Genomic DNA, 13,911 nt, shown 5'->3' with positions numbered 1-13,911 from the left:
AAATGTTAAGGCGAAGGCCCTGTTCTTCTGTGATCTTTTATAGGGTCATGCTCCTGTTTAATTATTTTTCTAGAATCCTTTAAACTCCGGGCTGAAGACGAGTCCCGGTCAGCCAACTATTCTTACATTCCTTGCTCTTTACATTTCTTGTTTAACTTCTATAATCCATCTCCTGCCCCTGCGAATGGAGGCATAACACAGTTATTTTTTATTCTCAAGGAGTTTGTATTAATTAACCCAGCCACTAACACCTCAAGATGATATGTAATGAAAGCTGCTATAAATTGAATATAATTTTAAGCATATTATTATTACCATGTAATGTTTAATCACTGCAACAGCTAAAAGTTTATGCTTTGATAGACCTTTCCACTTCCTCATATTTTACCCATTGGTTATACTGTACATTTTCTGTGCTGACCTTTACTGTTAAATTTCTTCGAAACTCAAATAGTGAATTTTGGACTTGTTCTGTCAGAAAAATGAAAACAACACAATTAGTTCATTTGTATCTATATACAGTATGTATAATATCGACTTTCTGGTACAGAAACTCAGCCACAAGATCAACCACAAACATAAACATAACTCTTCATATGGGTGTTACAATAAAGCCTTCAAATAGAGACTCAGAAATTAAAGCACATTTACTAAAATACATCAGTTATGGTGGTGCGGCTTTGTAACAGAAACCTGAAACCCATCTATGGCAATTTGCTAAGAATGAAAAAAGTTGATTATTTTACACGATTCTAGAGTATTTTTTCTAAGTGGTGTCAATCACAAAAGCTTGTTCCCCATTATGTTGGACAAAAGTTTGACTTTTGCTGGCAGTTGGTTGATGGGTTTCAACACCTACTGTAGATCTCATGCTACAAAGTCTGGGGAGAAACAAAGTGTGACATCTTCACAGAACTGCTTTTGGTAATGAAGAAAAAGGGGCCTCAGTTTCTAGCTATAGAAGCCAGAAAGCCTCTCGAAATGAGAGAATCTGCTGGAACTAAACCTGCCTGAGAGAAAACTAGAAATTCTTCATACCTAACTATGGCCGCCTTTAACAAAAGTTGTCACTATAATACATAATTTTCTTTTTCTAACCATAGGAAAAAGAATGTATACCCATATGAGGAGCTCCTGTATTTAGGGTTAGGACCTGTACTGTCCAGTATGCAGTACTAGCATATGTAACTTTTTGATTCTTGCATACCGGTACTTCTCATTGAGTCTCAGCACATAGTTTACAGAACTAAACAAATACTTTATTTAACTTTGACAGCTTTAATCATGTTAGATTGAAATAGATTAGTGCATCTCATTAGAATTAGTACCACTGAACACTAATATGGATATGCTGTTTAATACTGGACGTTAATACCTTGAGCTGAGACAATTAAAAACAAAAATAAAATTGTTGAATGTTTCCTAAATTTTGTGTCCTCTTGCAGTATAGAGATTGTTTTTCCCCAAGTCTTAAGGATTAAGGAAGTGAGGCAGATTTCTGTCTTTATGGTCAATTACCAAAACCAGATCTTCTCAGTTATTTTCACCAGGTGCTGAATTTATAAATAGGCCTGTTTTCAACAGATCTTTACAAGCATTCATTTTTTTAGATATGAGAAAGGGTCTACTCCAAATGCTGAAGTGGAGTACCTTTGTCCTAGATCTTGTCATTTTTAGTGTCATCTGAATGGCTCCATAAAACTACATGACTACAGTAAAACTGTGTGTAATACTTTGGCTTTAAAAGTCTTAGTATTGTAATTATTTCTTCTGTATGTGTTTTGTAGTTTAAACTGGACCATTTTCCTTTGCTAGCTAGAGGCTTTTTACCATTCTGTATCCTAAACTGACTGGGGGTGCATGTTAAAAGGTAGAGGCACTTGGTTTATATAGTAAGTAAAATGGAAATTTAAAGGGGTTGAGGTGATTATAACAATGGTTAAAGAAGCTTTTTATTTCCATTGTCATGACAAACCTTAGATCCCCATGTGTCTGGAAATAATGCCTGTACAGTAGTTCCATGTCATGTTCTTCTGGGATAGGCTCTGGGTTAACGTGACCTTACTATGAGTACGAGAGAGAATAAGCAGTTTTCTGATGAAAGCTGGATGTGAGGAATTAAGCTCACTTCAGGCTAATGCGCAGTTTCGTTTCTGCAGTGGCAGTAAGGTGTTCATATTGGAAGCGCTGTTTCACCGACGTCTCGTTTCTGCCCACAGGTGCTGCGAGTGCAATGCCTCCCTCTCACACTGGTACTATGAGAAGGAAGGGCGGCTGTTCTGCAAGAAGGATTACTGGGCCAAGTTTGGGGACTTGTGCCATGGCTGCTCCGAGCCCATCACCACCGGCCTCATCATGGTAAGACTGCAGCCTGGGAGTCATGTGGACACAACCCTCTGCACAAACCTGGCAGTCCTGTACCACACACACACGTATCTATATATATGAGCTTATGACCAAATTCCATCACTTATCCCACTCTTTGGTAACAATGTCTTCTTATACATGTTGTCATGTACACGGTCAGACTGTAACCCTGTCTTACAGAAATCTGTAACAATTTTGAGCTTCAGTAAATCTCTTTTTATATTTTTAATCTGGGTGCTATTTAATGTAAATGAGTATTCATTGCGTAACGTAGTGGCTTTCATCCCACTACTGCTACACATCAGAGTGAAAGACCACATTATCAGGGCTTGCAGCCACATTTAAGATAGAGGAGTTAGCATCCCTGTGCTTGAAAGCAGTGCCATGGGATCTTAAATGATCACGCAGGACCACAGTCAGGACCTCTGTCTATTATCTCACCCAAAGGACAACATTTCCTACAGCACAGTGTCCCCAGTCACCTTAATGGGGCATTCTTTGGGTAGTTCTGATCCAGAGGAAAGAGCACCACCTACTGGTCCACTAACACCATTTGCAGCTGTCACCTTGTTTTTTTTGTGGTCTCCTATTCCAGTACTGAGTGGAATTCAGGCAGCAATAACTTACATTTTAAGGAGAAAGCCAAAAGTTTCAAGTTACTTGAAAATAAGATAATCAGGAAGTAGCAGATTTCCTCTTTTACATTCCGAACATCTTATATTCCCCATTTATACCCAGCCTTCCTCCTCTTTATCTTATTTTAGGGATTCAGCTGCATCCCTGCTGCATGCAGTTGTTTTGAGAGTCGTTTTTTCAGCATTTTGTTGGTGCTGCTCCCCCTGAAGTTTCCTCCTGGGCTGTGTTATGCTGGCCGTGCTGTTTTCCTTTTTAAGCAACGCTCCCAGAGGAGGACAGAATACCAGGCACACCTCTGTCCACGCTGTAATGCGGGATGATTTTAATAAACTCTAAAGGATGAGGAGACAAAGAAGTGTAGTTTGTGTTAGAACCTCCCTATAAGCAAATGTACTGGAAGTTCCTTTTTCATTAATGTATATCAGAGGAGAGAAAGTAATATTAAGAAGGGGCCAGATGGGTTGTGACAATTGAAAAGAAGGAAGATGGCAAGTACACCAAAAATGGGAAAAGGTTCCCCACAAATCATAAGCCGAATTTAATTTTGTGGCCTTCAAACAACTGAGTTCAAATAAGTGAGCTGATAGAAATAGAAACTTGAATAGTGTTTTATTCAAGTGAACTAAGACAAAGTTGAATGCTATGCCTGTTTGACATTTTAACAAAAATGCATTTTTTCTTCAGTATCATTTAGTTGGCTCCGTACATCGTCTTTTTTTTTTAATTTCAGCTACCATTAATATTTTGTGTTTTTTCTGGATGGTTGAATTACTTGGCACAACTTCAAGATACACACTGTTGTGCCTGAAGACAGTTCTGTTTGTGGTGCAGTGTGGCTAAAGGGCTCCTTCACCTCTGGATCCCTGGGTGTGTGTGGGATAGGCCTGTGGTTTCATCTTGTCCTCCAGTTGACATTCATGCCTCTCCCACACCCACAGCACAATGGGAGTGTACTTGTCACAGAATGATATTATATTCGCATTATGATTGGAGGCATCAGCACAGGCAGGGCCTGGAGTGTGGACATGGGTCTGTTGTGATAATCGTGGACACTATCGGGGATAGAACTGGCACGATGCCTGGCAGTAGGCAGTGCCACCCCCCTTCACGCTTCACAGCCCTTTTAATCCACCTTGTGAGAAGGAAGGAGCTTCAAAGCTTTGATTTTCACATGTGCTCTGTCATCCCTTAATACTTCAAAGCTTACATATTAAGAACGCTCGGTGTCTGTGCCTCGGAAGCTGGCTTTAAATCTGTGAGGTGTTAGATAATATGCTGTACAGAGATGTTTCTGCAGCAGGAATTTTTTTTTTTCAGCAGAGATTTCCCACTTTTCATGCTTTTCATTTCACCTTGAAAACACCTTTCCTGGAACAGCAGACTGCCCGCTGTCTGCTTGTCTCTGTAGCCCTTGTAGCAGGACAACAGTCACTGCCAGATAAGTGTCTCCTGCTGACCTTGTCTTAACCTTCCCTCATTATGCAGCGTACCTCCAGCTGGTTTCTGACATGTCTCGATCTCCTAGTGATGCTTTTCAAAGCAGACAGCAAAGACCAGGGACAATCAACAGCAACCTCACACCAACTCACAAGCTGTCTTTCTCACTCCACTGTTATCTCCCCCCACTACACCTCCCACTTCTGTTCACACTAAACTCCTACCTGTTAAAGAGCTGGGGCTTTGGAAACAGTGGTGACCAAGCTTTCATATGAGTGCAGATCACGCTAAAGAAAATCTATTAAAACGGAACAAAACTGATCAGTTATTTCACAATGAAAGTGGAAAAACTAGACTGGTCCCCACACCCACCACGCCCACCCCGTTTCAGTTTCACAACTGATAGAAAAAACATCTCCACCAATTTGGGCCCCCACTCCCCACAACCTCAGCCTGTTGTCCCCTCTCAAAGCACATAGGTTGTGTGTTGGTCCTCTGCTCTTCAAAAGACTGTTCGCACACCTTAGCAGCATAATCTGGCACCATCCAGAGACCACAGCAAGATTGGTATTTTAACAGTCTGTCAAACAGAAAGTTGGTCAGTTATTAGTCGTACTGGGTTGTACAGTTAGCTGATGATCCTTTCCTGGTTGGTTCAGTCTTTTCTGGCACCAGTGGCAGCTGGGTAACTTTCTGTGTCTGTTAGGAGTACCTGTCCACGGTCAATGACTGGTACAGCCTGGCTTTTAACTAGTTTAAAAACCTGAAGATCTGCCAGAATTTGAAAGGATGGTCACTCAGGGGACCTTAATTTATTAAAATAGTTATCTAGAAAGACTGCAGTATTTTTAGTTCACTGTGAAGCTCATTGCTAGGATAGCCAGGTCTGTTTATGTCTGTTTTTCTCCAGTGCTGCAGATGTAAACTAAAGAAAGTGTTTCAGCAATACTTTAGCCTCTGTATTGTTCAGAGCTTGTGGAATCTGCTGCATGAACCTTTTTCTGCTCTGTAACTTGCTGATGTTGATAAAGAACATGACACTCCTCTGCTTCCCTGGTGCACACTCAGGTTTATAATGTTGTTGCAATTTAAGTAATTAAACTTTTTAACAAATGCGAAATGAAATGTAGTTCACCATGCTGCTCTCTGCAGTGTGATCTTTCAGTTCAGGACTTACGGTATTACAGTTTTGATCTTGCGTGTTATAAATATCGAACCGGTTCTGCACAGAAATAACCTCAACAGAGCAATTGCAGCTGCTCTGGGTGGAAAGCCAGATTGTAGTTTTATAATTTCCTCTGATGCTACACCCAAGATACATGCTATAATTGCATTCCTAAAAGCTTATATCATTCCTTTCACCAACTCTTCAGTTTAGTTCTTTACAAAAGGACATAGAACACTATGATACAAGAAGGCTTTGCAACCAATTATATTATAAAGACCACCTGGTGAGGGTTCATTCTACATACAGTACTATTTAACATGTATAACACATAAAACATGTTAGATCTGTATAATCTCCAGGAGATCATAACTTCATTATTATTGGTCCAAACGTTTATCCAAAGAATTTTAGATTTGTACACATTTACAGTTTATACTTGGGCATCATTCATTCTGGAACAATTGACTTAAGTACTGTACCTTGCTAATGGGTACAACACAAGTGCTCCACCTGGGATTAGAACCACAACCTTTCACCTACCAGAGCCCTAACTGGCTGTACCACACTGTTACCACTGCTGTCCACAACTTCAGACGCTTCTCAAGGTTTGACAGAATATGAACAAAACCTAAGGCTGTGACTAACTCCTTCATCAGTGCTTTTCATGTGCTATGTAGCTCATTAGTTTAAGTGTAGTTCTGCATATAAAGTTTCAGTCATTCATTGCCATTGCCCAGTACATAGCAGATCAAGTGGAGGTGTGACAAACTCCTGAATAAACTGATGAATTAAGGTTGAGCTTCAGTAAAATCAGATTGCACAAGCCTGGAGTGATGTGTAGGCAGGACAAGCAAACATTCGAAGCCCAAGGGGTTCGAAAAGGGACTCTTGAGATATTTTGTCATTTGCAATTTGCAGTTCTTTAAACATCACCGGGAAGAGCTCTCTCCTGCGGACTAGTGAGTCATCACTCGGTGTCACTGTGGCCCTATACTCAGTACTTGTTCAATGTAAGGTCCATCAGTTATATTTCTAGTGGCACATCAGGTACATTTACAAAGAACACAATAGCAGCAGTTTAGAATAAAGAGGCTTGAACTTCAGGTTGAAGTTAGATTATCAAGGCAAAAAAGACCATAAAGGTTCTCCTTTAGTCAGCACATGCTGTATAGTGGAGCAATGGGAGTACAGGATGCACCTACTGTAGTTGATATCTTTAGCTCCCCTGATATTTTTGTCAGAACGGAGCTAGAAATCACAAAGCACAGTACTAGGAGGGTTTTCACTAAGAACATGAGTAGTACAGGCCAGATCTTTTTTTACGTGAATAGTGATATTTCAAGTTTTTTCATTTTTTTCTTAATCTGTTGCTTTGACAGGTGATTCTGTTGGAACTTCTATCTGACTTCAGCCCTTAAACCTCTGTCCCCAAAGTGCAGGCTTGCATATGGTGATGTACTGTGCTATCTTAGTTGCAAATTATCGGCTTGTTACATCTAGTGTACCGATAGGAAATTAGGTTATTCATTGTACAGAAAAAGCCACAGAGTGCATTACTGGTTGTGAGTACAGCTTTGTATTTAAAGACATAAATAGAACCTTAGCAGAGTTTAGTCTGATACCATTCTTAGTAAACGCAAATGTTTTTTTTTAAGTAATTTAGTTGATAAATAAATTAACCAAATAGTTTTTCATTATAAAAGTAACTAAAATTAAAGTTACCCTTTAGCTGTTATTTGTTATGTACTGTATGTGTCTATACATACAGATCCACAATACACCTCTAGTATAGTTATTAGCAGACTGCTAGTATTTTGGGCTGGTGTAGAAGGTGTTTTAGTAAAAACAGAAAGATCCCCTTGTTTGTCTTTAAATTAGGGTTGAGTATTTTTAACTTCTTGGCTTATATAAAGGTCTTTTCTCTCCAGTACACCACGAGCTTCTTTTTCAGCAGGTTTATACATTGCTGTTTATACATTAATTAAAGAGATTTAGAAAAATGTATTTTTAAAACTTGCCTTAGCAAATGTTGTTACTCCCACCTAATTTGAAAATAGCCATTTTCTAACGTTTTTTAACTTCTCGTCATGAAGCTGTGATACCCACAGCCACACGCAGGGAAGAATGTGGAAGTCTGAAGGCTTGAAAAACATATATATATATATATCCCTATGGCTATGTATGGCTCGGATGTCATAGGTTTGAGCTTGGTCACTTCACTAGCGGACCATGACTGATATTTTCCCAAGAAGCTGTGCACAAACGGCAAGGCAGGGTGGGCCTTTATTGGCCAAAACATCCATTTTGTTAGAGAAGTGGTCACTCCTGTGTCTTTTTGAGCATCAGGTCATGTCAGCTGTTCTGTATGGCGCCGTGGAGCTTGTGGTACACTGACAAGATGAGTGAGTGTGAGAGGAGGGCGTGTCGAAGAGCAGGTTCACAGGTCCTTATTCCGTCCGTGCAGTCAGAACTATAAGGTGGGTTTTAAAACAAGTGGTGATCTGAGTAGGTTTGTACAGTTAAGAAAAAAGAATTGGCAATTCCACACCTGTCTTGAAGAAGACAACTTGTATTGAACTTTTAGCAGAACATATCCTGGATTTTAACTCCCAATTAGCTTAATATTTTATTGTAGGAGAGTGGTTGGACCTCATAAACCTCTGGCACCCTTTATGTATGTCTGTGTGTTTCCTCTCACATGCTGAGAAGTGAGAATTCCCTTCTTGCAACAATTCCCTAGCAGTTGCGAAGTGAAACTTTTGTTTCCTGTAAAATTTTGTTTTTTGTGTTCCTGTCTTCGGCTTGACCTCGACGGTACTTATTATCCTCCATGCCTTCCTTTTTCTGGCAGAGCGCAGGGCCCTGCCTAGTTCATGTGGGCGGGTGTCACGCAGGATCCATCTGTCTGACACACAGCCTTGTGGCTCAGTCTCTCCAGCCCTCCTCTGCATTGTCACCATGATGCAGTGCGAAAACCGCACAGGGGGAGATCATTTTTTATCGTGCAAGTCGCACTTCCTCATACGCTGTTTATACCACAAAGTGGTTGAAGTTGTACAGGTTGTACAGTTTGGGGCAAAGACGACAGCTCTGCTCCAGCCGTGAATCCTCTCTTCATTTTTTTTAAATTAAAATATCCGTCATTGTTGGCAGGCAATGAACATACAGTACAACGCTCGAGTCATAGGGTCCAGCATGTATCCTATCAGACTTCACATGACAGATGAGTCGGCACCTGGTCATTCTCATCCTGAGTGAAGTGAAGTCCGTACTTTAGCCTAGTGACTTAGGTCAGAGCTTCTTGGGGCTGCTGTAGTGTTATGCGCAGTGAGAATACAGGTAAGATGGTAGTCCAGCACAGGGACACCCCATGACTGTTTCCCATTCTGCACAGATCAGATGGACTGGAGCACTGCAGTGAAGTACCTCGCTTAAGATTAAGACGCCAGTGTCTGCAGGGGGAATGCGATCCCACGGCCTTCCAGTCCAAAGCCCTAACACTTATCCTGTCTGTCCTCATACTTTATCTTACTGGCTAAACCTGGTGGTAATTCGAAAATCTCCGTCCATGGGCAAGAGGCTTTGAGAAATATGCCACATTTCAGATACCCAACTTGGAAGTTTTCCTGTCCCACAGCATGGTGTTCTTAGCAGGGTGCTTGATCTCTTTGTGTTTTAGGTAAGTTAATACTCTGCAGGGATGAGTAATAGCTGAGGCATCCGAGGCAAAGTCTCAATGTCCTTTTCATCATCACCTTGTAAAATAGCAAACCATCTCTAGGTGTAACAAAGATGCATAGAAAGGCACTTACAATTTTTCTTAGTTGTTTACTGGAATTTCACCTCAATTTTTCAGTTTGTTTCTGTACTTGGAAGCTTTCCCAACTTGGCACTTGGGATTTTCCCCTTCAAAACTACCTAAAAACCCACTTTAGCATACATCTAGATAGCATAGACATACATCTTCAGCTTAAGGCCATGATCTGTCTTTCATATTGAATCCTTTTAACTGAATGTTGTATGAATTGTACGAGCATCTTGTAAAGATAAGCATCTTGTCCATCATTCAGTGAGGGCTGTTTGATTAATGCAAGAAAAGTGAGAGGCTGTTGTTGGGAACAATAGGTACACATTTGATCCTACACGTGATGCCTGAATACAAGTTGTTTATCTTGTTAGTGAAAGGATCTCTCAAGCATTATGTAGAACTTCCTTGGCATGTGTTGTTTTGGGTTTTTACTGTTTTTTTATATGCTAACATAGGCCTTGTCTTGCTGTACCCCAAAGCTGTGGAATTCTATCCCCAAGGATATCCCGGAGTCACATTCCTCCAGTGCTTTCAAATCCAGACTTGCAACCTTCTTCTTCAGAGAGGCTTGTAGTTAATTTGTGTCTGTGTCTGCCCCTTGCGTCTTCTACTGTGTTAAACCCTTGTTTTTAATTGTTCTAATTTAGTTATCTCCTATCTGTGATAACTTTTTTCTTCTTGCTGCTATGGAAAGCTACATTTAAAGGCCGTGTCTAAAATAAAAGTTCATTATTATGCTCATCTTTGCCTTCAGATGGTCCCCTCTTTAGGTTGTTGACAATGATGGCGCCTTTTAATATGTATTCAGGTTATCTTTTTTTGTCTCGCATTCATATTGTTGCAATCATTTCAGCAAATATTAAATATTGCATTCTCTGTGTATTGCTGTACCCATAACAGAAACAGAAGAACTCTAAGGGGAAAGGTTTTTTTTTTTTTAAATCTTGACAGCTTAGCATGTCTTATTCTCTTCGAATCAGTCACCAAACGGACTGATCTGATTCCCAGGTCTGTTTCTCTCTCGGGGTGACCATGGATGTCCTGTGAAAACATCAGAACATGATTCTCCATGGTTCCAAACTCACAGTGCTGTGGAATTGTTTTCTTTTTTATCTTAAACTGTACTGACATGTTACAGTTACTCCCCATCCTGTGTGCCATAGTCTAACATAATCTTACTTAGTCCGGTGTTCTGATCTGGATGCAGTGTTAGAGATGCATAGGCAGAAATATTAACATTTGACAGTTCTGGATGCGATGCTGAAATCCTGTCTGTATCTGTCACGGTCATTGTCCTTGTTGAAGTTAACTGGCATTTAAGAAGTTGAGTTTTGTTCTGTGACCCATCAGGGAGCTCTGCTCTGTTGCCGTCTTGAGAAGGAGACAGTTGTCCGCAGTTGGTATCAGAAATGGCCTGGAGAATGACCTCACTAACAGACAGGAAATCAATGATTGTAAACAGACCGGTGCACAGGGGCAGACGACAAGGGAGATTTTTGCGTTTATTTTCATCTGGTAATAATAAATGTGTTGCACAACACCAAGGAAATCTGTCTCCAGGACCCATTACCATCCTTGTTCCCATTTGCTACAGTGCAGGACGAGACTGAAATGTCACTCAGTCGCTCTCTTAGAGAGTAAAATAGGGGCAACAAAAATACTGTATATTCTGTCAGTATTCTTTGTTTACAGGTTAATAATAATACATTAATTGTTGTTGTAAACAACCTAAATGTAATATGATAAGTTATTAGATCTTGCGTCTCTGTAGTGGCAAAGTTGGTAACAACATTAATTTTGGTTTGGGTATGTTAATGATAATTTGAGGAGATAGAGGGGGAACACGGGCTCATCATCAAACTACTCTTTAGTTTTCTTGTTTCTGTCATTGTTTAACACGTTTATTTTTTTTCTTCCTTTTTACTACGACTGTCTTTGCATTCGCTGCAAACAATATGCTAACTATATGTTAGATGTTTGTGTTGGAGGTTATTTTATGATTACTGTACTAATAAGTCATGCTCTTAAATAAACAAGGGACACACACAGCACTCAAATAAACGATCTCATCCCCTTTTTTATGTTTGCAGTGCGTACAGTACCTCGTAATACTAGGAATTCAAACACTCTTCTTTTAAATCTTCCTTGTAAATGTTTTTTGTTGATAGAGTTTTTATGCAAATATAACAGCAGACACTGATCTTAGGTGTACATTGTTCCACATGGGACATATTGTAAAGAAAATCTATAAAATTAAAAAAAAAGAAATACAGCTGTTATCTTGGTCCATACGTGGCATGCATATAGTACACACTACACTCCAAAACTTAAAGTAACAAACATTACTTAGGATATATAGACTAAAGACATTTTTTTAAAAAAAGTCATAACAGCAGTAAAATATGTTGCTCTGTTTTTATTTCTTCTGAGAATAATAACACATTCATTAGTGAGAAAGAGTAGTTATTGAAAATGTTAATGGCTCTTCCATACTCAAATTAAATAAATGAAAATATTTGGAGATTATAAGTACATTTCTTTGTAAATAACGTGACTATAGAGCTGTAGAGCTGGATTCATTGCACAACAGTAGGTGTGAATTCTGAACACTCTGTTTGACTCACAACAAGAAATAAAGGTACTTTCACTGCTGATATAATGTGGTGCCAAAGAGGTTTACATCTGACTGCTATTGTTTTAGTTTCGCTTGGACGAGAAGATTCTGTGAGCTGTTTCATGGAGACTGCCTGGAGGCAGGCACACAGGCTCAGCAGGAAGTAGGCAGGTCTGACAGTCATAGTGTGAGAGGAGATGGCGAGGGGGGTGTACACCAGCCACTGGTATGGGGACTGTGACACCGTGATGAAAGAGATGAGCTCATTGTCGGGGGTGTGATTTTTTTTTTCCAGCAGCAGGCTACTGCGTTTTGTTTTGACAGTATCGAGCACAATGTTCTAGTTCGGCGTGATTAGAGCATGATTAATGCCATGTTGGGAGATTTGGTTTTCTGGAATTTTTGCTGCCTTAAACTGTGGAAAAGGAACGAGAAGGTAAGGAGGCTTTCCTGATGTTTTTAAATCCCGAAACGTGAGCAGTTCGGTCTAAGTAGACGGCCAGGCTGTTAATGGGAAATTAACTTGACATGAGTTAAACAGTGACACTGTCACTTCAAATTCAGCCTTCCAGCCTCACTGATTTCTGAATCTGAAAGATTTATGCATCAATGAAAGGACTGGTTTGAGCTTGGGAGTGTTTCAAAATGTGGGTTCTACAAGATATTTAAAAGTATTCTTTTAAAATGAAGGATTAGAATTCTGAACAGTTTCTAATGACCCTGCTTAAGAGTTACGTCTAAAGCAATTAGGGTTTTATAAAAACAACTGCTTTTAAATAAGTTTTAATTGGCCTTATTATTGTGCGTACACATACATATTAAAAACTGTTTAGGTTCATGTTAAGCTATGAAATAAGATACATGTTTTAATGAAGTATAAAACTATAATGTTTAATGATGGCTATTAAAGAAGCTTCTAGTTACTGTGGCTTTAAGGTAGAAGCATAAGGGATTTTCCTGTTTAATAGGCATGAATGCATCTGTCATCGCAGCCTATCGAGCACAGTGTGCTGTTAAGCTAGAAAATGTCAGCCCTGCTCTATAGTGAGGGGCAGAGGGAATGAGGTGACCAGTCACATGTATCCATGTAATATGTATCCATTGTAATCCTCTTTTGTAGCCAACAGCAAATGAAGAGCATTTTCTTTGAATTACATTTTAATTAAAAGATAAGACTTCATATTTACTGCAGTAGCTGTAATGCTAATAACCTTCAAAATAAAAGATGTCTTTCAAAATAAACATAACTGCTCATTGATGCAGTGCAAAGTCATTCATCAGTTGTCCTTCTGTGTACACTCAAAGCAGACCATGATCTGCCTGGTTCATTCCAGATGATCTTTACTCAGAAATAGGGAGATGAGTCAGGAATTATCCTGCCTTCAAGAACTCTGCAACTAAAAATCTATCATCCATGAAATATGGAAGAACTTCGATCAAGCAAAAATATATAAATGGGATATTACATTTCTAAAAATAAAAATGTCATAAAAAACATTACTGTATTAACTCGGTCTATCCATACTGTATATTATGAGTCCAATCTGCTTTTATTCCGAAGCTTTGGCATTTTAATGAATGCCTCCTTTTTCAGTGAATACTCATTCCCTCCTACGAGCTGTCTGAAGCTGTTTGGTTTGTAGCAACTGGTGCTGTCGTGCATGCTATCATTATTACAGTTCTCCATATGGCCCACAGCATCAGACGCAGTTAATATGCCGCTTTTAGCTCACAGCAGTTCTTGAGGAGTGCCTATAACTTACTGGTCAGAACAGCTGGGATTTTCCAGCACCCAGTACTCTTGTCATTCTCACATGGTCAAGCGACGTTTTCAACGCCCCCACCACACTTCTGTTTTACTTACCCCCGCCATAACATTTC

General features: G+C 39.7%; 1 protein-coding gene across 4 annotated transcripts in view; it reads left to right on the top strand.

The window, feature by feature from the left end:
* LOC148643499 (LIM domain kinase 1-like) overlaps nucleotides 1-13,911 on the top strand; it is a 57,370-nt gene that overhangs the window by 26,473 nt on the left and 16,986 nt on the right. For 3 of the 4 annotated variants that reach the window (XM_088616220.1, XM_088616222.1, XM_088616221.1), the window contains one exon: nucleotides 2,220-2,358. In XM_088616220.1, the coding sequence (XP_088472346.1) occupies nucleotides 2,220-2,358 (139 nt within the window). Of the gene's footprint in view, nucleotides 1-2,219; nucleotides 2,359-12,239; nucleotides 12,467-13,911 lie in introns of those variants that run through there. The other variant, XM_088616223.1, reaches the window with a different exon arrangement.

This window comes from Lepisosteus platostomus, chromosome 22 (genome assembly GCF_059453375.1).
Source record: "Lepisosteus platostomus isolate fLepPlt1 chromosome 22, fLepPlt1.hap1, whole genome shotgun sequence".
In the NCBI taxonomy this organism is placed as follows: Eukaryota; Metazoa; Chordata; class Actinopteri; order Semionotiformes; family Lepisosteidae; genus Lepisosteus; species Lepisosteus platostomus.
Note: the sequence above shows the minus strand (reverse complement) of the source record. Positions and strands in the feature narration are given on the sequence as shown.